This window comes from Neolamprologus multifasciatus, chromosome 4 (assembly GCF_963576455.1).
Source record: "Neolamprologus multifasciatus chromosome 4, fNeoMul1.2, whole genome shotgun sequence".
NCBI classification, from domain to species: Eukaryota; Metazoa; Chordata; class Actinopteri; order Cichliformes; family Cichlidae; genus Neolamprologus; species Neolamprologus multifasciatus.
In genome coordinates, this window is record NC_140442.1 from 17509778 (window position 1) to 17534307 (window position 24530).

Below are 24530 nucleotides of genomic sequence, written 5' to 3' on the forward strand. Positions count from 1 at the left end.
TTTAAACTACAAATTTACGGTGTCATTGATATGTTAGAAATCGACAAGCCATCAAAGAAATCTTCCGTGTTCCACAGCTCCACTCACAGTTACTTGAATACATGACAAAACATTTGTCCCAGTGTTGATTCAAAGTCCATAAGATCTCCGAGACATATATAGCCCAAGTCTCTCAGATACTAGAAACTTGGAGTACAAGCACAGCTGATATTAGATCACATTTCATAGAAGTGCACCATAAGAATCACAGCTGATTTTAAAAAATCTGAAATGGTTGCTGGGTTTATTATGATAATTGCATTTCAAGTGTTTCATAATTTGGCTCAAACTTTACTCAGAAAACAGACTTGAAAGGTCGACTGCAGTTTTACATTTTTTAAGCAAGAGTCATCTTACTGGGAAGATGTAAGTAACTTGGGACGGAGGTGGAAAATACCTAAACCATGTTTACTGTAGTGCTGGACCAAAGTAGTTCATTTCTGCTATATTGCACCTGTATCCCACCACAATTAAAGTTCGGTTACTTGTCCTTTTTATATTTTTTGTTCATAATACAAAATCTATTTTAAAAACATAATTATTGGGCTTTGGATAGGCTGTTAAATCGCTCAAGCACAACTATTTTAAAAAAATAAAAAGTCTCTTTTACATCCTGCATATGAGCTTTGATCATGTTTTCTATGATAATAAATCAGCTACCACCAAAACAACAATAAAATTGCGAATGATCCTCCCCGGCCTCCGTCGTGTCTCCAACCGGCGCTATCCTTGCCGTCACTTTCTTGACTTCCCATCCCACTCCTGCGTAGCTCTGATCCCGGCTTTCTGCTTCTCTCTCCTCTTCGGTCTTTTCTGGATACCATGTCGGAGTACAACGCGGTACCTCCGCCCGTCCCCGGGGCTCCTCTGCCCGGACAGGCGGCTGTGGGGAACGGAGCGGGGGGCGCCAAGAAGGATGCGTTTGCGGACGCGGTGCAGCGGGCCCGGCAGGTGAGGCAGGGATGAGACAGACAGCTAAGAAGCTAGCATGTATGAAGGCGAACACACCTGAGACCAGGTTCATATTTTACATTCAAACACTTCTTGGTGAATGTGTCTACAGTCAGGCACACCTCTGCCGCTTCATCCATCACATGTCAGCGTTAGCTTTAACTGTCACTGAGGCCGGACAGTTTCAGCGTCCCACCAAATATCCAGTGTGACAACACTGAAAACCTTCAGGGAACATTATTACCTTCACTTCACTGCCAGCTTCTTCCTCTGCGCTGAGCTACATTATGAATGTAAGTAGTTTATATAAAGGTGTTTCAGGATAATTCAGGTGTGTGCTGCAGCCTCAAGGCCAAAGAACAGAAAACACATCAGTATCCATCACATAGCTCATTAAAATAAATGGTGGATCTGATCCATAAAATAAACTACAGTCTTGCCAGAGGCATTCCCAGGATTTCCGTGGGTGGGGTGGGTTAACCTCAAGGAGGAAGCTCGGGGGGAAATCAGAAAAATGTGTAAAATATCATTAAAAAGCAGTAATACTGTAGATCTGCTGTACTACAGTGAACTATCTGGCAAATCTTCTGCTTGTGTTTCAGATCGCAGCTAAGATCGGCGGCGACGCTGGTCCTCCTGTGAACAACAGCACTGCTCCAGATAGTTTTCCCTTCACTGCGCAGAAACGACAGCTAGAGGACACAAATACTGGTGACTGCACCTTTATTTCGCTCGCTTTGTGATTATTTTAGTTCCAGGGAGTCTCTTATGAACATTCATTTCATTTCCTCCTCTGACAGATGAGCCAGAGACCAAGAAGCTGGCTGCTCAGAGTGACTTGGAGTCAGCCAAAGCGCTGTGTGAGTTCATCTTACTGTTGCATGCATTGTTATTTGTGACCTACAGTCAACAGTGGGTGTCTGTGTCCTCCACATTAGTCCGCTGGTAATCCTAAACCTCTCCCCTGCCTTGTTTTCTCACTCAGCTATTGGTGCACAGCTAGCTGCTCTTGCACAGCAAAGGTGAGATCTTGTACCTCTCAGGTGACTGTGTATTAATCTGACTTTGCTATTGTCTGATTTATTGCTTTTTTCCCCACCTTTGTATCCCTCCTGTACTCATGGCATCAGACCCACCTCCACCACCGAGGAGTACAGTGTTCCAGACAGTATGGTGGGACTCAGTGAGTGTAGCCCAGCTTTATTTTAACACGTACTGTATACCACACTTTTTTTTAAAACCCCACCTTCTCTCTTCAGTTATTGGCCGTGGAGGTGAACAGATCAATAAGATTCAGCAAGAGTCGGGTTGCAAGGTCCAGATAGCTCCAGGTACTGGTTGCACTCGTCGTCTACAGATACTCATCCTGGGCGTGAATGTCAGTGTAATTTGGGGTTTTCTTTTTTCAGGGTGAAATGATTGTACAGCATGCATCTTTAATTACTTTATAAAACAAGAATTTAGTGTACAAATTTGGCTTTATTTTGGATTTTCTCTAATCCACATAGGGTCAAACCTTTACATACACTCACTTAATGCTGTTCTTCACTGAAAGGCATTTAGTGAAGATCTAAGATGGAAAATTGTAGATTTACACAAGGTGGGTGAGTCTCTTGGAGCCATTTCTAAACAACTGCAGATTTCACAATCATGGATTCAATCAAAAAATATCTGAAGTAAAGTTTTTCAGATATGTCACCACTTTGCCAAGATCTGAAGAAGACCCCAGCGGTCACCCTCAGTTTAAAAGCAACTGGTTAAGATGTTTCGGAACAACCCAGGAACCACCAAGACTCAAGCCTGCCATAAAAGACTGCTGGAACACCAGTGTCACTGTCCACAGTGAAACAAGCTTTACATCATCATGAACTGAGGCTACGTCCACACTAATGCGTTTTCATTTGAAAATGCATCATTTTCTCTCTGTTTTTGGCCTCCCGTCCACACTGAGACGGCGTTTTCAAAACGCTTGCGAAAACGCATACATTTGAAAATGCATACATTTGAAAACGGAGCTGTCCCGTCGCAGTGTGGACACTCAAAAACGCAGACTTTCTAAAACAACGATTTCAAATCTATCCAGGCTAGTGTGGACGTAGTCTGACAGGGTGCCGACCAAGAAAGAAGTCCCTGCTCCAAAGTGGACACCTTCAGGCTTTACTCAAATTTGGACAAGCTGAATGCCTTCTGGAGAAAAACTTTATGGTCACACTTCCCACAAGAGGCCTCTCCTTTACTACTTTGGAGGAGTAAAGGAACCTAAGAACACTGTATCTAATGCTGTAATGTCAAGCATGGTGGTGGTAGTATCATGCTCTGAGACTGTTTAGCTGCCAGTGGTACTGGTACATTGCACAAAGAAGTTGGAATAATGAGGAAGGAGGACTATCTCCAAATTCTTCAACTTCACCTCAAATCAACAGCTAGATAAGTGAAACTCCCGACATAGTTGGGTGTCTCAGGGCCATGATCCTAAACACAAATCAAAACTGGATTTGGAATAGATAAAAGCAGGCTGACACTTTTGGAATGGTCTTCCCAAAGCCCTAATCTCAACCCTATTGTATGCTTAATGCTTTAAGATTAAAATCTGAGTCTGTGCTAGAAAACCAACAAGTTTAAATGAACTCTTATAGATTCTGCCAGGAAGCGTGGTCAGATATCCAGCTGTAATTCTGCCAGAAGTTTTTTGATGACTACCAAAAGCATCCGGTTAAGGTACAACTCACTAACAGACTTTTGAGACTGTGTGGATTGTAGAAAATCGAAAAAATATTGAAACTATTTTTTAAGTCAGCTGTACAGTCACTAACCACCCTGGATAAAGAACAGTTCAAAGAAATGATTAAAAGCCTGAAATTACCATGACATTCATGCCCAGGATGAGTGTGTGTAAACTTCTTCTGATTATTATTTTTTTTATGCTCAGTTTGTTAAATATGTACATTTTCTGTTTGTCCAGACAGTGGAGGTCTTCCAGAGAGAAACGTCTCCCTCACAGGGACACAAGACTCCATACAGTGAGTTTTAGACGTCATACAAATACACTCATTGCAGTTTTATGTGGAAGCGTTTTAACGGTCTGGTGCTTAATTCTATAAACACTAGAGTGATGTGTTTCTTAAATGAAGTAACCAATCAGCTCCTCCCTTGGTTAGGAAAGCCAAGAGGCTGCTAAATGAGATAGTCTCCCGAGGAAGAGGTACTCCCCCTCTTTCTTCTTATCATGACTCCAGCAACGGGCAGAACGGCGCAGTTCATGAGATGATGATCCCAGCCGGCAAGGCCGGCCTAGTCATCGGCAAGGGAGGAGAGACCATCAAACAGCTACAGGTAAATTTCATGTTTTTGGCTTCAGCATTTTTAGAAGTCAGCATGACCCAACCAGAAAAAATCAACCAGAGTTGATTAGACCAAATCTGAACCTTTTTGTTAAAGTCAGTATTTTCACATTAAAATAGCAGCAAAGGTCTGAGTTAATTTAATCCTCCAGGAGTGTGAGGTTTTTAATTGGGTTTGTCTTACACTGGATCAGGGCAAGATCTTGAGCTTCCCTGCAGACTGAAAGCAGTCAGCCTGATGCTTTATAGCAGCAATCCATGCACCATGCAAGGGTGGGACTAAAGAGGAGCACAACATTCATTTTAAAGCCATTAATGTTTCTAATTTATAATAGATAGTATAATTCTTATACATTAAGCTCACTGTATATAAAATAGCCAAATTAGCCTGTTAGTGTGCCAGTAAAAGCCTAAGTGGAGGCAACTCCAGTGTAGGTAAACACTTTCAAGTGCGTATGGCTGATAATTATGTCTCATTATGTGTTATTCCATGTAGGAGCGTGCAGGGGTCAAGATGATCCTAATCCAGGATGCCTCTCAGGGACCCAACGTTGACAAGCCTCTGCGCATTATTGGAGATCCATACAAAGTCCAGGTATAACTTTAAAGTCCTGTTATTGTGTCAAAGCAAATGTGGCATAGTGCTGAGCTTCCTGATCCTTAATGGTTTTTCAGCAAGCCCAGGAGATGGTGCAGGAGATTCTAAGGGACAGAGACCAAGGCGGCTACAGCGAAAGAAGCGAATTCAGCTCCCGAATGGGAGGCGGCATGGATGTAAGTTTGTGTGTCGGAGCAAGACTGGAAGTGACTGCAGACGGTTTTTAAAAACTTTTTTTTTTTAACCAAATCACAAACAGAGGAAGCAATAAATGTGTTTTTTGTTTTGTGTTTGTGTCATGTTAGATCCCAGTACCACGACACTCGGTGGGTGTGGTCATTGGACGCAATGGAGAGATGATCAAGAAAATTCAGAATGATGCCGGAGTCAGGATACAGTTCAAACAAGGTGGGACGCTCTGACGACGGCGTTATGGTTTCATTTATACGTCTTTCGCATTTGCTGACGTTCTGCTTTCCTCTGTTTTGGTCTCATTTAGCTGCCACCACAGGTTTTAACTCTCCTAGATTTTACATGATTTAGTAAAATCAATATAAATGTTATTAGTACCAGAACAGATGCTGGCAGCTGACACTGCCATCCATCAGAGAGTCTTTAGGTGGCACAAATCCCCTGGAAGTACAAGCCCTAAAACACATAATTACCAGGTTTCTCCATTGCAGTGATATTTTTTGAGGGGGTAAAAGTTTGCCTACAAATGAAGCGTCACAAACTCGCTGTCTAGCCCAACAGCCTGTGCATTTGTACTTTGCCCCTTTGTATCAGGTGAATCTTTTACTCAGGCAGTGTGATTGCCTTTTGCGTAAGCTGTTGTGTAGAGCTGGTAAAATTGGCTCCTTTTCTTCTTCTATTGATTTGACTTGTATGTTGAAAAGAAAATCAGATAAAGAAGGATCCCTGCATAGATCCAGTGTTACAAGAACAATGGTCACATCAGAACGTCACCTGGCATGACCCTTTAGCGTGTTTCACAAAGTCTTTTTTTGTTTGTTTTTGTTTGTTTTTGTTTTTTACCACTTTGCACTTTTTTTTGAGATCCTAATTTACAGACAGCTGTTAATTCTCACTTTGACCGGTGCTGGAAGCTGACCTGATTGATTTCATTTAGTGTTAATCCCAAACACTTAATGCACTTTTAAATCCGTTCCAGATGACGGGACCGGTCCAGATAAGATCGCACACATCAGTGGTCCGCCTGAACGCTGCGAGCACGCGGCTCAGATCATCAACGACCTGCTGCAGAGCATCCGGGTCAGAGAGGAGGGACAGGGGGTACGGATCAGCTGTCACACTCTAATCATCATAAATCAATAGATGAAGGCCTCACATCATAACGTCCATAAATATTTGGATAAATTAAGTGCTTAGCCTTGTTTTTTTGTTTCGTTTTTTTTGTTTTGTTTTTAACATAGTCAGATGAGGCAAAATCACCAGTGGTTGTGACGTACTTGGGTATATGTGAAGTAATGTGGCATAATTGTCCACAGGGTCCCCCAGGTCCTCCAGGAATGCCTTCAGGCAATAGGGGGCGAGGTGGGGGACAAGGCGGTTGGGGTCCCCCTGGAGGGGAAATGACCTTCTCTATTCCCGCCCAAAAGTGTGGGCTTGTGATTGGCAGAGGAGGAGAGAACGTCAAGTCCATCAACCAGCAGACGGGGGCATTCGTGGAAATCTCTCGACAGCCACCCCCCAACGGAGACCCCAACTTTAAGCTTTTTATCATTCGTGGGTCCCCGCAGCAGATCGACCACGCCAAGCAGCTCATTGAGGAGAAGATTGAGGTGCTTGTCATTCTAGATTATCATTATTCTTAATTATTATTTCTTAAGTTACCGATCAAGAAGAACACTCGTCATGTCATCATGTGATGTGTTTCAGGGTCCACTGTGTCCTGTGGGCCCGGGGACAGCTGGGCCAGGTCCTGCTGGGCCAATGGTTCCTTACAACCCAAACCCCTACAACCCCGGACCGCCTGGGGCTCCTGGACCTCCACAGTGAGTGGCTGCAGCTTTAAAGCAGATTTCAGAGAACTGACGATGACCCTGAGATGTTGTTTTTTTTCGTTTGTTTTTTTTTTAAAATAAGAACCCGCTTCTTCTTTCCTCAGTGGTGGTCCTCCAGGTCCTCCCCAGTACAGCTCGCAGGGCTGGAGCAACACCTACCAGCAGTGGCAGCCCCAACCACCACATGACCCCAGTGAGTCACTGCTGGCTTCACCACCTCTGCTGATTTTAAGTGTTTACTGCTCAGCCCTCGCACTTATTTCTCACTATACTTGTTTTTTTTTTTTTAATCTGAGAAGGTCAACAGGAGTTCTGATGGAAATGTTGTGATGAGATGCGGTGTCTTTATCTGTAGCAGCTCTGGCTCTAACCCTGTCTCTGTTTCCTCCCCCTGGTCTCCAAGCCCGGTCTCCAGGCCAGTAGCAGGGGCTCACCCTCACCCTATGAGGACCTCACCCCCTCCACCCTGCGTCTTTTCTAGGCAAGGCAGCAGCCAATGACCCCAATGCAGCCTGGGCGGCCTACTACGCTCAGTACTACCAGCAGCCATCGGGGGCTGCGCCAGCCCCGTACCCCGCAAACCAGGCTGGAGGTGCCCAAGCTGCAGGTGACCAGACCCAGGCTGCACAGACACCGGGGGGCCAGCCGGACTACACCAAGGCCTGGGAGGAGTACTACAAGAAGATGGGTACGAGTATGTTGCATATGTTAGGTAGTAATTTATGTAATTTTGTTGTTATTTCATTTTTCATGTCTGTTTCTGTTTCGTAGCCCAGGCAGGCAGCTCTATACCCGGTACAGCAGCTGCAGCTCCAGGAGCAGCAGCAGCAGGAGGAGGAGGAGGTTCAACATCCACAACAGGAGGCCAGCAGGACTACAGCACAGCTTGGGCGGAGTACTACAGGCAGCAGGCTGCGTACTACGGACAAACAGGACAGCAGCCCTCCAACCAGCCGGCCAATCCCCAGCAGGGACAGGTTGGTGCAGCGGCCTCGTCGAGGTCTTGTTTCTGTGTGTGTGTGTTAATCTACCTCCTCACGTCTCACATCTCACCTCCAAACGTCTGTATTTTAGATGCAGTGAGAGTTCGTGGCAGAAGACGGGATAAAGAAGAGGGCTCTGAAGTCTTAGGCCAGGATCGATCCCTTTATTCATATATATTGTATCCGTTGCAACTACAAGTGAAACGCTTCCCCACATGTGAACATCATCTGGATCCTTTTTTTGATAATAATGTGAACTGAACCCGATGCTCCTGTGCTTCGCTGCTGACGGGAGGGAAAAGACTGATTAAATGCGATCATTTCACAGAGCTACTCAGAGCTGCCTGAGCGTAGATTTAAATACTCACGGGAGCCCCGGAGTGCTTATTTCATTAACAGAGTTTTCAGCACATCTCAGTCATCCCGTAGCCCCATTTTAAAGTACTCACCTTCATATCCCAGTGTTGTATTAAATGACTTGCACAGAGCTTTTAGGACTATAATCATGTTATGTGTTTGTGTGTGTGTGTGTGTGAGACACAGGAGGAGACATGCCTCATTTGATTTTCTCATATTGGTTTTTTCCTTCCTCTGCAGAGGCTTGCAGGGTGTTTCAACACATGTATATCTGGGTGACTGTGCGCAGGTTAGATTTATGCAGTCAGATTGTGAAAAGAAGCCCCGAGCTGCAAGGTTCAGAAGCACGAATGTGAATAATGTATTAATTGCCTCTGTTCATTTTAAATCGCACCGCTCAACACCTTTTTGCCTCTTGAAACGTCCAATCTTGTGAACTGTTTGTTCCACCTGACCGCTTTAGTTTTGGGTTAGAAAAAAAGGCCGGCTTACTGTGGACTAAAAGCTAAACTGGAAAGATGGGGCTGGGTGGGGGATAGTTTTTCAGATTTGGCCAGCTTTCTGTGATTAAATCATCGTTATTTCTTATCATTTGGAAAGTTCAGAAGGGCTTTCAGCACACCTCAGAATGGCGGCATATGGAGACTTTAAAGTGTAGTTATATTCTTGTGTAGATTGTACTGCTGAGTTCTCTACAGCAATTTATCCCTCAGTTCATTGCCGTTTGTGCAGACTCCAGGTTGCATGTTGTCTTCCTTTATTTTGTAAAGCTTTTTTACAAACGCTGCCTTTTTTTTCCTTAATTGTCCTTCCACGGTCATTGTTTGTGTGCAAAAGTTTGAACTTTAGTCTTCCAAGTGTGTCCTGCTTTAACATGTATTGTATATACACAAACTGTATATTCAGCAATATAAAGCTGCTGGTTTTCACTTCCAGAGACGTATCAGGTATGATTCTTGTATTCTGAATGGCAGCTGCGAGTCTTGCCTTTGGGTTGATATTGTGTTGAGATTGTTATAAACAGACGACCACCAGCAGCACTGATCTGAAATAAATATATCAGCTACTTTGAAATCTTGAATATCGTGTCTGTGTCGCTTTTGGACCAAATGCACTCATTAGGTACACCTGTTTAACTTCTTGTTAACACATATCTAATCAGCCAATCGCATGCCAGCAACCCAACATCTAGATGTGGCCAAAAATACCTGCTGAAGTTCAAAATGAGCATCAGAACAGAGAAGAAAGGTGATTCAAGTGACTATGAACTTTGATCTGTTCAGCTTGTCCCCACACGGACATCTCTAGAGAATGAGAACATTTCTTGAGCATTACAATGAGTTCACTATACTTAAATAGCCTCCACAGTCACCAGATCTTAGTGCATTAGAACATCTTTGGGATGTGGTGAAACGGAGGATTTCATTCATGGATGTACAGCTGACAAATTTTCAGCAACTGTGTGATGCTATTATGTCAGTATGGACCAACATCTGCGAGGAATGTTTATAGCACCAGTACTAGCAAGGTGTAACTAATGAAGTGGCTGCAGAGTATATAATACATGCCCTGCTGTTGCCAGCCATAAAAGAGCACTTGAGGGAAAACACCACTGGGGGTCACTGTTAGCTTACCTGACGTGATACGTAAAGGAGGGTCTCTTGACATAAATTACATGTTTGTGTCTCTGAGCCTCATTAGGTGTGGCCACTCATGGTACTTTGACACTTTATGACACTTTGCAGTCATTTACTTGCGCTTTTCTGCTTTTATCTGAATATTGCTCAGCTATTTATTGCAAAACTTTCAAATCCTGTGTGTACCATGGGACCTCGCACATGCAGAAACACTGCACCAATAACATCTCTCTCTGCTCTGTACCTCTGATTCTTCCACCTCTGCTGTTCTCAGTGAACACGCTCGGGTTACCAGCTGTCAAAAGTTGCCAGCACAATTGATCCGTTTCTGCTCTGCTTAAAGCAGGCTGACTTTTGAGTTTCAGGTATTCTGCGTTTCCTGTTCCAGTGTCTTATTTATACAGCAGCAGAAGTAGTAACAGACGAGTGTGTTCATGTGAGCGTGGCCCAGGAAGTCACGGTCTTGTTTTTTTTTCAGCCAAGGGTGTCAAATTTAATAAGAATGTGACTGTTTTTCAGACAGTAACCCCGCCCTTACACTGGTAATGACTACAGAGATGATAAAATCAGACTCAGAAACCCATGAGAGATATCCGGTGTAATTTTAAAAATTCTTTAATTTATATCTTTAAAATTAAAAACATCTGAATTGCATTCTACCACCTCCAAAGGCACAGTCATACTTAGAGCAGACCAAAATTCAAAAAACACTGCCACTGAACATCTTTTTTTTTCCCATTTTGTTTTGTACATAAGAAACAACGCACTATAAAAATGACGAACATTTTTTTTCCTTTTTTAGTGGGTAAACAATGGCCATTCTGCACGCTGTAGATCATTAAAAGACTGGAGTGATATGTACTCAGCTGTGGTAGCGCTAGACTTCGTATAAAGGATGATGTGCTGGTTTGAGGCTGGCAATGCCTGTGAAAAAACACGCACTGCTATTTATAGACAGTATTGACAGAAATGAAAAAGGAATATGACAACTGATCTCCATGAACAGTGTTTTAGAAGCAAAACAAAGCCATCGGGCGTGAGAGTGAGAAAAAAAACACAGTGAGACGAGGGGAATGAGATGAGCGGTGGTGGAGGACTGAGCAGATCTCTCACCTCGGTCGATTTCTCTGAATCTCACCGAGGGGTGAGAGACATTTGCATGAAATCTGACGCCTCCATCTCACCGTTTAAAAAAAAACAAAAACACCTCGAAGAAAGTGAGGGGGGAAAAAACAAACAAAAAAACTTTTTAGACAATAAAGTCAACATGTGCAAAGAGGCAGGGCCTTACTTAGCCTGTGAGTGGAAAAGTCATCAGATATGTAAGAGGATCGATAACTGAACGTACAATCACAAATCAATAATGCACACGAGGGTCGCTTACAATGTGTGACAACACAGCACCGTACACTGCACAAGAGGTTCACTTAGTGACAACGAAATTCAAAATAGTGGATAAATATACAGTAGAATATAAGTATTTCACCGTTCTTACTCAGGCACAGTTCTTAAAAAAACAAAAGACAGAAAGAAAAATCAGCGAGGATCAAAGCAAACCGGTTTGGCACCCAGAAACACACAAATGTGGGGAAAAAAACAGAAACAGAATGAAATAAGGCAAAAACATAACGAGTCAAGGGCAAATGAGGGCACAGAGGAACTTAATGGGTGGACAGAATTGAAGCACTTAAACATAAACTATGGTACACGTACGGCACTTCTCTCTCTCTCTCTCTCTCTCTCTCGTGGGAACCAGATATTCTTGTTTAAAAAAAAGGAAAAAAAACAGAGAATTTTTTTCTTGCAGCAACTAACAGGAGTTCCTACTTCACAGCTGGAGCTTTATCTTTACAAGTGTTTGTGGCAGCTGAGGTAGGCACTCCGAGAACACGAGAGCTTTTCTTTTTTCTTTTTTGTCTTTTAACAGGTGAATCACACAGGAAATCTGCACACACCATCAAAAAAAAAAAAAAAAAATCAAACCATGAATGCTCTAGAAAATATCTACACAACAGTCACCACTCGGCATGAGTCACGCAAACAGACGCGCACGACCGGGTAAAAACGCGTGTTTACTTGGCCTCTACGAATAACAGCAGAGCGGTGTGACCACAGTGCTCGTACAAGCTGACACATACAAAAAAGTCGCCTGCTGTCTTTAAAAAAAAAAAGAAGCAACAACAACAAAAAAACCCTACGCTCCCACAAAGCGGTAAATGATGTAGTGACTAAATTCAAACACCGCTTACGGTCCGCTCCACGCACAAACACACACACACCCCGCAGTACCTTTTAAAGACCACTTTGATACGGCAGTGACAGTGGTGGGAGGGCGAGCATTCGTTTTACAGCAATGAGAGGGAAAAACAGCGGGGCTGCGGCGCGATGAGGAGATAAACGTAAAGAAGTGCCTGGCTTTAGTTTGTTTTGTTTTTACAAATTCATACAACTGAAGGTCCTCTCTGCATCAAGAGACCCCGGGTTTCTGAAGCCACGTCCTGTTACAAAACGCCACTGACTGTGGGAGTAATCAATGGTGGCGACAGGCGGTCGTGCCATCCGGGCAGCAGCAGTTACTGACTTGAGTGTGTTTTGATTGTGTGCGCCTGAGCACTGCACGCAAACAGAACCATATGCAGCAAGAGTGCACGCAGGCGCAACTCAACAAGCTCTATATACAGGTGTCAGGGGGTATAAATTACTGTTCTTTGTACATCGGCGTGTGTGTCTGTGAGATCGGCACATGTCATTTACACTGCGGCTAGTTGTCAGCTGACCCGGTGGCGAAGAGAACTCTCTGGTCAGTTCTGGCCAGCTTGGCAGGCGGCTCCAGAGACTCCTCTCCGAGCACGGCCCCATCTGAGGGAAGGGACAGCTCCTGACCTTCTTCATCACTCTCCTCCTCCTCTTCTTCTTCCTCTTCTACAACAGACAGCATAACAGAGATGGTTACCAGCAAAGCTTAGAGCACAGGTGTCAGTTAAGACGAGCTACAGCAGAATCAGCGCAGACCTTTATCCGGATCCAGCTGGTTCAGACCTCGGCCTAAGCTGGCAAACTAATGGCAAGAGGGGATTTGGTTAGTGGTGTAAATGTGGCTTACACTATTATATGAATGTATTTGCATTTCTGGATCCGTGTATGTTGATACCTCTCCCATAACAGCAATGGGGGTCTCTCCTTTAGCCTGGGCCACTCTGTGCTCGATAAGGTAGTACATGTACTCGTCGTATAGCAGACGAATCAGGTGAAAGGATCCAAAGCTGGCGGCACTCCGCAGGGTGAGGTCTCTGATTACCATGGAACTGAGGAACAGAAATGGGAAACAAGCCACTCTTCACACATGTACCACTTCTCTAACTTACAAACAGAAACTGCTTTTTTTCTCTCTCTCTCATTGCTTTACTGGGACACGGTTGACACCACGAGTCGAGTCAGTGATTTCTCACTAATCGCAACTTATTTACTCAATTTGAGTATTTGATAAGTTCCTTCAATAAAGCTGTGTGATGTGGGGAAGTGTAGATTTTAAATTTTAGTTCTGCTATTTATTCCAGACAGGTCTGAGAGCGACTCAGAGCCTTCGGATTTCCATCCAGTCTCCAAAGGAGGCAAATGAATGGCAACTGACTTGTAATGACCTGCTTGACTAAGACCCTGCTTATGGGATGAGCTTGGTTTTATATATATTTATATAAATAAATAAATTAAATCCCCCACTCGCCCTTTATCCTTCTTTATCTTTATCCTTCAAGCTCATGTCTCTACCAGAGGCCTAGGAGCTTGAGGGTCCTGTGCACACACACACACACACACACACACACACACACACACATACATATATATATATATATATATATATATATATATATATATATATATATATATATATATATATATATATATATATATATATATTTATATATATATATCCTTGTTTTTTTAATCACTATGGCATATGTGCATAGGAAGGTATATGGATGCATACTTATGATTACAGCATAGAGGTGGATAAGGATTATTGTTACTGTTATCATTTATTTGGGAATATGGTTATTATGAGTACTACACTCATCCTTTTATCTCTACTATCCTAGTGATTGTTTTCTAGTTTGTGTTGTTATTGTAAGTACTCTATGTCCTTGTCTTGGTTATCACTTTTTAAACTGCTCTCTTGTTTTGTTAATTAAAAAAAAATCCAGTCATTTAAGATAAAAAAAAATTGGACAGTTTTGATGATTATCTTGTGATTATTACAGTCAGCAATGACTTAACAGAGTACAGAGTAGGTTTGTTTTAACTTCAGGATTAAAGCCTGCAGCCCAAACTGAATACAACATCACAAAAAATAATGCAAACTGACAAAGGCCATTTTAGCCCTGTATACTTCAGCTCTAAATTACTGGCTATTGTGCACTCGTACACTCCTCCTTCATTGTTTCTACCAGACATTTAGCTCAAAAGAGGAGAATAAAGATCCAACCAAATCAAATCTATCAACACAAATAAAAATGGACTCGGGAAAGGTCAGGAGAGGCAGAACTTGGAATTCATTCTTTCTGACTGCTCCCCACCTGTAAAAGGACCACTTGAGCAGAAAGAGCTTGGCGGCTTTAGGGAAAGCAGGGCTGTGTTGGTAGGGCTTTAGGACCTGGGAAACCACACCGTCGAGCCACGCGGCCCACTGCTCCAGTGAGTTCTGCTGCTGGAGGGTCAGCTTGAAGTCCTGCTCGAGCCGCTGGACCACACGGTCTTCGCACCGGCACACCCATGAAGCCTGCTCCTAAAAAAGCACAAACAGGGAGAAAAAGGCAAAGTGTCATTATAGGGCAGCCACATCTGCATCAGTAAAAGAGGCTGGATGACCTTATATTTATAAACAGCAGCAGATGATGGAGCTTAAACTACGCACTAGTACTAAGTTTACTGTTCAGTATCTGAACATATAATCAGGCGGAAGAAGCAGTTTCTTAGAAAAAGCAAGTGAGCTTCCTGAACAGTAAAATAAAAAAGAGACACTATGAAGGAAGCTGGATAAACAAATAACACATGAAACCTCAGTGTAACCACAAGCTACAGAGTCAGCTGCAAAACCAAAGCGGCATTCAACCACTGACAATGTCATCAGCGCGATTTAATGAGAACGCTGCTAGACACTGAACCGACCTGGACGTTGGCAAAGTCGACGCGGTTGAGGTCGGACAGCATCTGATTGATCTGAGCCGTGTTCTGGAGGACAGCACGGGCTGCCTGGGCCAGGTGGTTCAAACTGGTGTAGCGGCGCAGGGTCTGAGCAAAAGCATTGGCTGATGTGACCTGAGAGAGGAGGAAGATGACGGGTCAGAAAAAGATGCATATCAATATTTTCACAAATATCCGTATATAACAGATGTTTTCTGTGATAGCTGCTCACATCTGTTGTCATTTATTTACTTTGATGGAACCTCTTTTTTCCCTTCTTCACAAAAGCTGCACTGCAGAGCTTTTATATAAATTCAACTCTAGCTCCTGCTCACAAAAATCTAATAATGTCTGAGCTTAGAGTCCCACACAATAAGGCAATGTTTTTGTCATGCCTGAAAAGACTGTTTGCTCCATGGCTCAGAAAACAAGCGGTTCCATCAGCGCCAAGCTAATAATGGAGGGCTTTACCTTGATGCGGACCATTTCCTCAGGGATGTTCATCATGGCATTGGTCAGCCAGCTCTCCAGGCTCTTGGCAAAGTTGCGAATGGCTTGAGTTAAGGCACCTGTGGGCAGAAATGGGTCTGTCACTGCTAGAGTGGGAAAATGATTAGCTAATGTCTAGACAATTAGCCAAGTTTCTGCTGGTCAAAGATTTTTCAATTTTTATTTATTTTCTTTTTGGCATTACAGCTGAATAACCAGACTTGTGTCCACGTTATGTGGATGTGGAACATTTTTTTCTCTGGCAGCATTGTGATGGGAAAGAAAATGACGAATATTCAAAAGGGAACTGTTCAAGGTCTTAAAAGTTAAACCCTGACTAAAACTATAACCGAAACCAGAAGAAATAAGTGTAGCTGCCAGTAAGGGCAGCGCAATGGGTACACGTGACGGAAAACAGTGTATTCTTTCACTACACATCCAAAAGGCTGTCAGGAGGATCTTTGCTCCCTAGTTGGCTCATTTCAACAACTTTAAATTGGCACTGAGTTTTAGGAATAGCTCTTTATTTGTATAAAAACACTCTGTAGGCACGGATAAGCATGCTTACATGGTTCACTACATAATCAGTCTTCCTATAGAGCCTTACTGGGGATGGGTCTGAGGACATCAGGGATGAGGATTTCCACCAGGCCCTGGTAGAGGCTGTTGTCACAGTCGCGGCTCCAGCGCAGCACTGGCTCATACTTGCACAGCAACACCAGGCAGGACTTAGGGAGACGCTTCTCTGACTCATCGTGACTGCCGAGGCGCACACACACGCACACACAGTTTGTATGGAAATAGTAATGCTACGGCAACAGACAAATGTTTTTACTATCTTAGGACACAATCTGGATCTTGAATGAATGCCTTCCTGTGGAGTACAATCACTCACACGGCCAACGTGGCATCTCCGGACTGACTTTGGCTGAACCTCCAGAAGGTCTTCCACAGAGTCTCCACTAGGGTAAACTGCAGGTTAACCATCACATCGAGAATAGCCTGAAAGAACGGAAAGAAAAGAATCCATACATCGAAGAATCGAAGACTGAGGACAAATAGATTATTGGGGGTGGGGGTAGCGGGGCAACTGGAGGAACAAAGGAGAGGAAAACAACATTCTGCATTTCTGGATTTTGCTTTCAATGTGGTCTTCCTAACCTTAAAACTCATCTTCACCACTACATCTATAAGACATTTTGACATTTTGATCAAATTACAGTCAGTTTTTCCCACTAAAAGGTTATAATTGGTGTAATTTGACGTAGAGTAGTCCTGCAGTGATTCAGAGAAAGGAACTACACACAAAGGAAAAACTTCAGTAAATAGTCAGTGGGTTCCAGTTTCGGTTACCTCACAATGTTCTCTGTACAGCAACTGAAAGCTCTTTATGTGCTCCAGCTCAATGCCCTCTGGCAGAGACTTCCCCTGAAGATCGATCTCTGGGAACTCTGGGAGAGCTCTGGATGCATCTGGACACAGGACAAAGGAGCAGTGGATACTCAGAGAGAAATCCCATTAACTGCACAGGGTAATCAACATTTATGCGTATGCCACTAAATGTGCTTAGATGGACATGCCTGTTCTGGTTTAGCTCATAGTAGGAGGGATGTGGCATTTAAATGTTGGTAATGAGATTGTCTTTTTACATTATGTTCAGATTAAAAACATATAATCCGTCCATCCATTTCCATCTGCTTATCCAATTCAGGGTCTTAAATTGGATAAGCAGGTAGGTCTCGAACAAACCTGGACATATTGCCAGTCTGTCACAGGGCAAACACACAAAGAGACAACCATTTAAACTCACATTCACACCTATGGCTAATTTAGAATCACCAGTTAACCCAGCCCCTCTGCATGTGTTTGGACTGTGGGAGGAAGCCAGAGTACCCGGAAAGAACCCATGCAAACACGGGGAGAACATTCAGACTCCACAAAGAAAGGCCACAACCAAATATGCTAGATTCAAACCCAGGACCTTTTTGCTGTGAGGCAACAGTGCTAACTACCATGCTGCCTTACACATATAGAAATAGCCATCCATCCATTCTCTTCTGCTTATCCAATTCAGGGTTGAAAGGGGGGGGTATTCCAGCTGTCTTAGGGCAAGAGGTGAAGTACACCCTGGACAGGTCGCTCGTGTGTTGCAGGGCTAACACATAGACATAGACATAGACAACCATAGACATAGACAACCATTTGCACTCACGTTCACACCTATGGGCAATTTAGACAAACACGGGGACAACCTGCAAACTCCACACAGAAAGATCCTGTCCTGGTGATGAAATTGAACCTCCTTGCTGTGAGGCTCTGAGTGTTAAGCACTGCACCGCCAGCACAGCAGCATATAGAAATGTTAAACATATATCAGGTGTAAAAATCCCATCATGCTATCAAACAAAGAAACTACGCAATTCAAACGTAGTAAACACAGCAGCATAAGTATAAGCCTGTGTGCTATATGCTTACATAAATAGGAAACCATGCCTTATATACTTGTAATAAACTCTTACAGCAGATTCTGTTACTGGATTTGACAGTCTGTTAACAGGGCATAGAGGTCCTTGCTGCTAATAAAAATGAAGGCTTCCCAAAAAGCCTAAAACCTAAAGATGAGGAGACACACTTTTTCAGGCCAAATTCACAATTTACTTCACAGGGAAAAGCATGTTCAAAGACTGGTGCTGTGTCAGGCACAGCCCATCCACTCTAAACAACCACATAATGTAATGCAAGGTCCTCACAACAAGCCCTGAGAGCTTACAAGAATATTTTGCTTGCTCACTCTTGTGACTCAACCAAATTAACATTAAAAAAAAAGCAGCACTCACTAACAAGTGTGTTCATTGTTTACTAAGCTCACCAAGGAACTGTTGGTACTGCTGAACCTGGGTGCTGATATCCACGTGGCCCGATCCCTGCTGCTGTTGCTGCTGCTGACCAGCTCCTGCTGCCGTTCCATTGGTCATTCCTTCCACTTTATGAACAGGCTTCAACCTGATAGGTAGGGAGCAAAAAGCACATCAGGCATTCATGTCTAGACAAAGGTGATAAATAATGAAGTGAAATGAAATTGTAATTCAGTCTTATAATGAGAGCAGCAGATGCCCAGAGCCACGAGAAGAATGGAAGACGTGGTGTGAGAGATGGAGAAAAAACAGGAGCTGATGGCAAAAACCGTATGAGGTAGAAAAAAGGTCAACTGTGTAATGATAGAGAAGATGCGCTTGAATGTGTAAACATTTCTGTGGATACCTCTGTTTCTGTGAGAACGGCTGTTGCCTCATAGCCAGGTGTTGTTGGTCTTCCATCAGCCGGAGAAGAGAAGAGCCCGCTTTGATTCTCAGCCCATAATAGTGGTATTTAGAATTACCCCTAACAGGAAGACAAATGTGGTTTGACTTTTATTTTTAAAAGAGACAAACTCTATAGAGAGCATAGTGTTTATGCTGTCTACTTGAATGTATGTTAACTCCATACAAGCCACATGTATAGTCTTACTATACACTGAATTAGAATTTCATAAAACACAAAGTATTTGCACCCATAGCACTAACTACTTTTAAAAAGTCATTTCACTAGCTCACTCACTCACTCACTCACTCTCCCACACACATGCTGTCTGTCTTCATCGCTACCCACATGTCTTCCTACACAAGGCAAACATTTTCCAATGCTCCAGAGAGCTTTATAGATGTTCCTAGAAAAATTAAAACAAAACAACACAAAAAACTGCATTCTGCTGGAAACTAATTTAAGGTACACCAATCAAGCATAACATATGACCACCTGCCTAATACTGTGTTGGTCTCCCTTTTTCTGCTAAAACAGCCCTGATATGTCGAGGCCTGGGCTCCACTAGAGCCCTGAAGGTGTGCTGTGGTATTTGGCACCAACAGGTTAGCAACAGATCCTTTAAGTCCTGTAAGTTGCGAGGTGCGGCCTCCATGGATCACACTTGTTTAACTAGCACAATCCAAATTCTTGGGAATTGGGAGGCCAAGTCAACACCTCAAAATTGTTGCTGTGCTCCTCAAACCTCAAACCAACCACAGCATGTTATTCTGCTGAAAGAGTCCACAGCCATCAGGGAGTACTGTTTCCATGAGAGGGTGTACTGTGGCTATGCAGCCCCACACACAACGAGCTGTGATGCACAGTGCATTCTGACACCTTTCCATCAGACCCAAGATTAAGCTACAGGAACGGTACCGTGGCTGCATCAAACCACAAGGATCAGCCTTGGCCGCCCATGACACTGTCATCATAACAGTGGTTCACTATTGTTCCTTCCTTGGACCACTTTTGATAGATGCTTACCACTGGAGACTGATAACAACCCAGCTCCAACCCAGTTTTCTAGCCATTACAGTTTGGCCCTTTCAAACTCAGGGAAATGCTTTTGCTTCTTGCTTTTAGCACATCAACTTTGAAGACAAAATGTTCACTTGCTTCCTGATATATCCCACCCACTAACAGGTGCCACGGTGAAGAGACAATCTGTGATATTCACTTTACCTGTCAATAGTCAAATCTTATGCCTGATTGGTGTGTGCATGCATAGCATTACGCATGTCAGTTACATGGAGACTACTGGTGTCTGGTGAAATGAACGGAGGACTACTGGGTTTGTGCTCCTGACATGCATCACTGCAGCAGAAAAGGCCACAGTGGAATGTGTGATGTGTTTGCCTGATCTCTCCTCTGTGGTCTTCCTCTTCTCCTCCTGCCTGGCAGCTCCATCTTCAACATCTTTTGTTCAATATATTCACTATCCGTCCTCTGCAGATGTTCAAACCATCTTAGCCTTGACTTTCTAACTTTCAAAACCACTCAACTTAAGTTGTCCCTCTTGGTCACTATCAATGAAAATCCTAGCAACTCTGCCTCCTGTCTTTTTGTCAGCATCACCATCTCAAAGCCATAAATCATAGAAGTTCCCTCTACCAAATTGTAAACATTTTCCTTCACAAACCCTTAACATTTGTCTCCACCCACTCGACCCTGTCTGTCCTGTCTTCTTCACCTCTCTCTTTACTAATGGATATAAATGGGTTGCATATATATTTTTTACCCTATGAGACCTGAGTTTGGGTGACTACACAGCTTACCGAGTGCCCAGACGCCGTGTGCGTAGCCCCATGAACACAGATCTTATGAGTTTCCCGAATGACGCAGCATTAACAGGTTCTAGCTTCTGCTCCTGGCAGTGCAGCAAGTAATGGCAGTAAAGGGTGGAACGGGGCAGACTCACTCCTTCAGCTGTCTCATAGTTGTCCAGCAACCACTGTACCTGACACACAGGCAACGAAACAAAGAAAATAGCTGGTGCAGTTAGCAAAGCCAGTATATACAGATATACAGAAAAACATAGCGCAACAGATAAATGCACAACTATTAGCACACATATCACACCTTTGAACAGATACATGTACATGTACATGACATGAACACAAACGCACACACACACAGATTTCTCTAGTATTTGTATTATACAAACGCAAATCCATTCGTATTTACAGTCCGTCTGTCATTCAGGAATGAAAACACAAATACATCTGTTTGCGTGCCGTGGCATACAACTTTGGTATGCAATGAATCAATGACCTGGAGTACTGATGGGATGCCGGCCAGACATGTTTTGGTTATGGCCATTGTATGGGGGTTCAATATGATGAATTTGGGATGAACAGTATAGTGTCAAGGCATTTCAGGCAAATTAAAAATGCCCCTCATTACATGCACTGCAATGGTATGAAAATGATGAGGTCATGGTTTTGTTTTCTTCGAGGAAATCACAGCTAATGCAAAAAAAAATTTAAAAAAATAAATAAAATTTCAGCTAATATTTTTTTGCTCCTAATCTCCAAATTGTTCACTTGTGTTTTCCACTTTGACAAAACTCAAACTATGACGTCATCAGTGTGCACCACCAAAAGGGGGGGTTGTGTGGATGAGAACAGAACGAGAAGAAATTCCTGCGCTTGGCGCCTCTGCATACCTTCTTGTCTGCCGACGGCACGCTACTCTCCTCGCCCTCTGTAATACTCACAGTGGCCGGAGAGGCGCGGGCGGTGTGTGAGTAGTTCTGACTGTTGCCAGCCGCCGACCCGCTGCTGCTGCTGCTGCCGCCGCTGCCCAGCATGTAACCCCCCTGGATCACATAACTGCCTGCCGCTCCGCCGTTGGTCCCTGCCCCTTCTCCGGCCCCGTTGGTCGTGCCGCCTGCCGTCACCACTGTGGCCCCTCCCCCCGCCGCAGTGGTAGGCTGGGCCACGAACATCGAGACGCCCGCTGTGGTGCCGGCTGTCACGGACACAGTCAGAGGTGTGCCGGGCGAGGAGGCCTGGGTGCCGGAAGTCGGCTGACCTTCGTAATATGGAGCGGCGGTGGTCTGGGTGTACAAAGGGGTGTCGGTGTAAGGGAAGGTGCCGGAGCGACTGGATGAGAGACATGCAAAGATGGGTTACAAAACCAAGCAGCCAAAGAAAGAAGTAAGACAAAGAAAACAATATTTCTGTGTGAACAAGTGTTAGAAAATGAGTTTCATTCTAACATGGTGCTGGTGGTGTAGTTGTTGTCTTCTCCTTCAACATACTGCACTTGATTGGTGTACACATGTTGCACTGGCACTGATGTGAGCTGCTGCTGGACCTAAGGAGTGAGCGCGCACACACACACACACACACACACCAAAATCCAATAAATCCTCAGCCATTATGTTGAACCACATCAACTCTTTCATCCTTTAGAATCTTAATATCTTTCATGTCCGGCCTTGTTTTTGCACTACAAACATTTCTTATACAGACAGCTTCTCTGTCCACTCATCTTTGTAGCAGCAGATTCCCTCGTGTCCCTGACCTACTTGGAAAGCGGCGGTTGCTGTGTGCAGAGGTGGCTGATTGGGACCTGAGCTGAGGATGGCAGGGTGGCCTATCTCACTCTCAGCGTGCACAGAGAGCATGCACAGTGGCTGCCAATACTCATCCAAGGGGAGGTAGACGGGTTTGCAGCAGCAGCCGTTTACGCAGTCTGCTGACACCCAGGCAAGGCAGACTGACTCCTCTGCCTCATGACGCAGCTGCCAATCTTCTAGTTTCCTATCCCTGACTAAACCGGTCACCTCCGTGCTAAGGGGAAGCTGAAAAGTTGCAGATTTGACCACAAAAACAATGAGCTGACTAATACTGAGCCAAAACACAAGGAAGTTGCAAAGTTTTGTACGCATCACAAGTCATATTGATCACACATTTAGTGAAGTGAAGCTGTGATGACTAGCTCGCATTTACACACTGGTTAGTGAAAGCATAAGTTATTTTCAGACATCACGTATATGCCATCACCACTGACAAACTCACCACTGAGTTTGGCTTACCTCCTGGGTGATGTGGACAGGCTGTAGACTGGTGACGCTGAGCTGTGTGCCTGGCTCAGTTTTGGCAATCTGGGAGGTGGCCTGCACCACTGACCTCTATTGAGATGAAGAGAAGATTCAAGAGCAAAGAAAACAACATAACATAACATAACCGGACATAACCATGTATGTGTGCAAATTTTACCTGCTGAGCTGTCTGCACCTGCTGAACAACTTGTGTGGGGACTCCAGTCTGCACCACAGCTGGAGGTGGACTGGAGTCTGACACACTGTCATTTGAGTGAAGGGAACCCTCTGAAAGATAAAGAGGGTATCTTAGTACCTGCACAAATTAGTGATATTATTTCTACTTCATTAAGCTGATCATACACTGCCTCTCATCTCTTGCTACAGCTGATTAATAATAAAGTGGTAACACTAATGGTGTAATAAAGCAGATAAAATCATGTCTTTAAACACGTAGAAGTATGCACAAATTAAAAATCTCCCCACCTAAAAAAAACATTTGCACTTAATTTGTCAATTTTTTGCTTGAAAAACCTTTATGAAAACTAATGATAGGAATTTAAAAAATTATATTTTAAAGACACAATTAAAATTGACCACAGAGGATAAGCCTGTGACTGTAACACAGTTTTACTTCATTCGCCACACACCCTTATACCAAACTGGGATTATCCGGTATGTGAGCCGAGCGTTTTTGTCTGCCTGAGCCTTTACAAATACTTGACTGTACAAGTCAAATTCAATAAGTCGGGCAATATCAGGTATTTCTGCTGCAGCTAATTACTAGTTTACTTACCTTCCAGTCCTAGAACCTGTGCATTAAACTCCACGCCTCACCCTTTTTGATTTTGTCCCTATAAATCAAATCTGCTTTGTCAAATAAAATGATGAGTCTGAAAAACCCCTTAAGATAAATTCTCATCATCCATTGTGAAACACCTCTGACTGGTTAACTTCAGGCCTTGCGCCAACAGATCTATTTGTGATGTGTTATATGACTGTGGGGTGGCAGATAGAGACATATTTACACAGTCTGAAGCAAGGAACTTCTAGGACACTTGTGTTATGATATAATGCATATAGTGCAGAAAGCCTTTACCTGTGACGGTAACAACGATGTACTGTGGAGTGCTCTGAGCATTTCCTGACTGCGTGGGGGAGCCCTGGATCTCTGCAGTCACATACTGCGTCTGAGCTGGCTGGGCTTGCACTGTGGACTGGGTCTGACTAGCAGCGGGCTTCTGGGTGGTGATGGAAGCGGCTTGCTCTGTGGGAGTAGTTTGGCCTGTGGGTGTGACCACAGTGGGAGCAGCCACAGTAGTCTGAATCTCAGCCAAAAATTGTGGGGCAGTTACAGGGGTGGAGCTGGCATCAGGTTGACCCGTTGTCACAGTGACAGCAGTCCCCTGAGTTTGGGCCGCTGGCTGGATCTCACCTACGTAGCCTGTAGTGGCCATTACAAGAGCAGGGAATCAGGCTGGGGAAAAAAGAAAACAAGACAACAAGTTACACATTTTCAACCTAAGCTGTTTGTTTTCAA

General features: G+C 43.9%; 2 protein-coding genes across 8 annotated transcripts in view; one reads left to right on the top strand and one right to left on the bottom strand.

Moving 5' to 3' along the window:
- rfx1a (regulatory factor X, 1a (influences HLA class II expression)) overlaps positions 1–24530 on the bottom strand; it is a 27893-nt gene continuing 3363 nt past the window's right edge. For 2 of the 6 annotated variants that reach the window (XM_085156839.1, XM_085156840.1), the window contains exons 2-19: positions 24090–24467; positions 23169–23278; positions 22985–23080; positions 22475–22750; positions 22163–22260; positions 21608–22046; positions 20718–20899; positions 18862–18981; positions 18470–18603; positions 16954–17072; positions 16496–16602; positions 16208–16359; positions 15583–15680; positions 15097–15246; positions 14505–14713; positions 13082–13235; positions 12943–12988; positions 1–12852 (exon numbers count right to left, since the gene is read on the bottom strand). In XM_085156839.1, the coding sequence (XP_085012965.1) occupies positions 12692–12852; positions 12943–12988; positions 13082–13235; positions 14505–14713; positions 15097–15246; positions 15583–15680; positions 16208–16359; positions 16496–16602; positions 16954–17072; positions 18470–18603; positions 18862–18981; positions 20718–20899; positions 21608–22046; positions 22163–22260; positions 22475–22750; positions 22985–23080; positions 23169–23278; positions 24090–24447 (3009 nt within the window). In that variant the 5' untranslated portion in view covers positions 24448–24467 and the 3' untranslated portion in view covers positions 1–12691. The remainder of the gene's footprint in view (positions 12853–12942; positions 12989–13081; positions 13236–14504; positions 14714–15096; positions 15247–15582; positions 15681–16207; positions 16360–16495; positions 16603–16953; positions 17073–18469; positions 18604–18861; positions 18982–20717; positions 20900–21607; positions 22047–22162; positions 22261–22474; positions 22751–22984; positions 23081–23168; positions 23279–24089; positions 24468–24530) is intronic. The other 4 variants (XM_085156842.1, XM_085156844.1, XM_085156843.1 and 1 more) reach the window with 4 other exon arrangements.
- Positions 861–11912, top strand: LOC146520218 (far upstream element-binding protein 2-like). 2 transcript variants are annotated; one of them, XM_085156852.1, is made up of 18 exons: positions 861–990; positions 1593–1701; positions 1791–1850; positions 1976–2012; positions 2121–2173; positions 2250–2321; positions 3953–4010; positions 4149–4323; positions 4828–4926; positions 5007–5105; positions 5235–5337; positions 6101–6222; positions 6438–6731; positions 6829–6944; positions 7058–7146; positions 7435–7641; positions 7725–7930; positions 8028–11912. In XM_085156852.1, the coding sequence occupies exons 1-18, from the start codon at positions 862–864 to the stop codon at positions 8034–8036; spliced, it is 2037 nt and encodes a 678-aa protein (XP_085012978.1). In that variant the 5' UTR covers position 861; the 3' UTR covers positions 8037–11912. The 2 variants fall into 2 exon arrangements, with proteins under 2 accessions (XP_085012978.1, XP_085012979.1); XM_085156853.1 differs by lacking the exons at positions 7725–7930; positions 8028–11912 and having other exon boundaries at positions 7357–7471.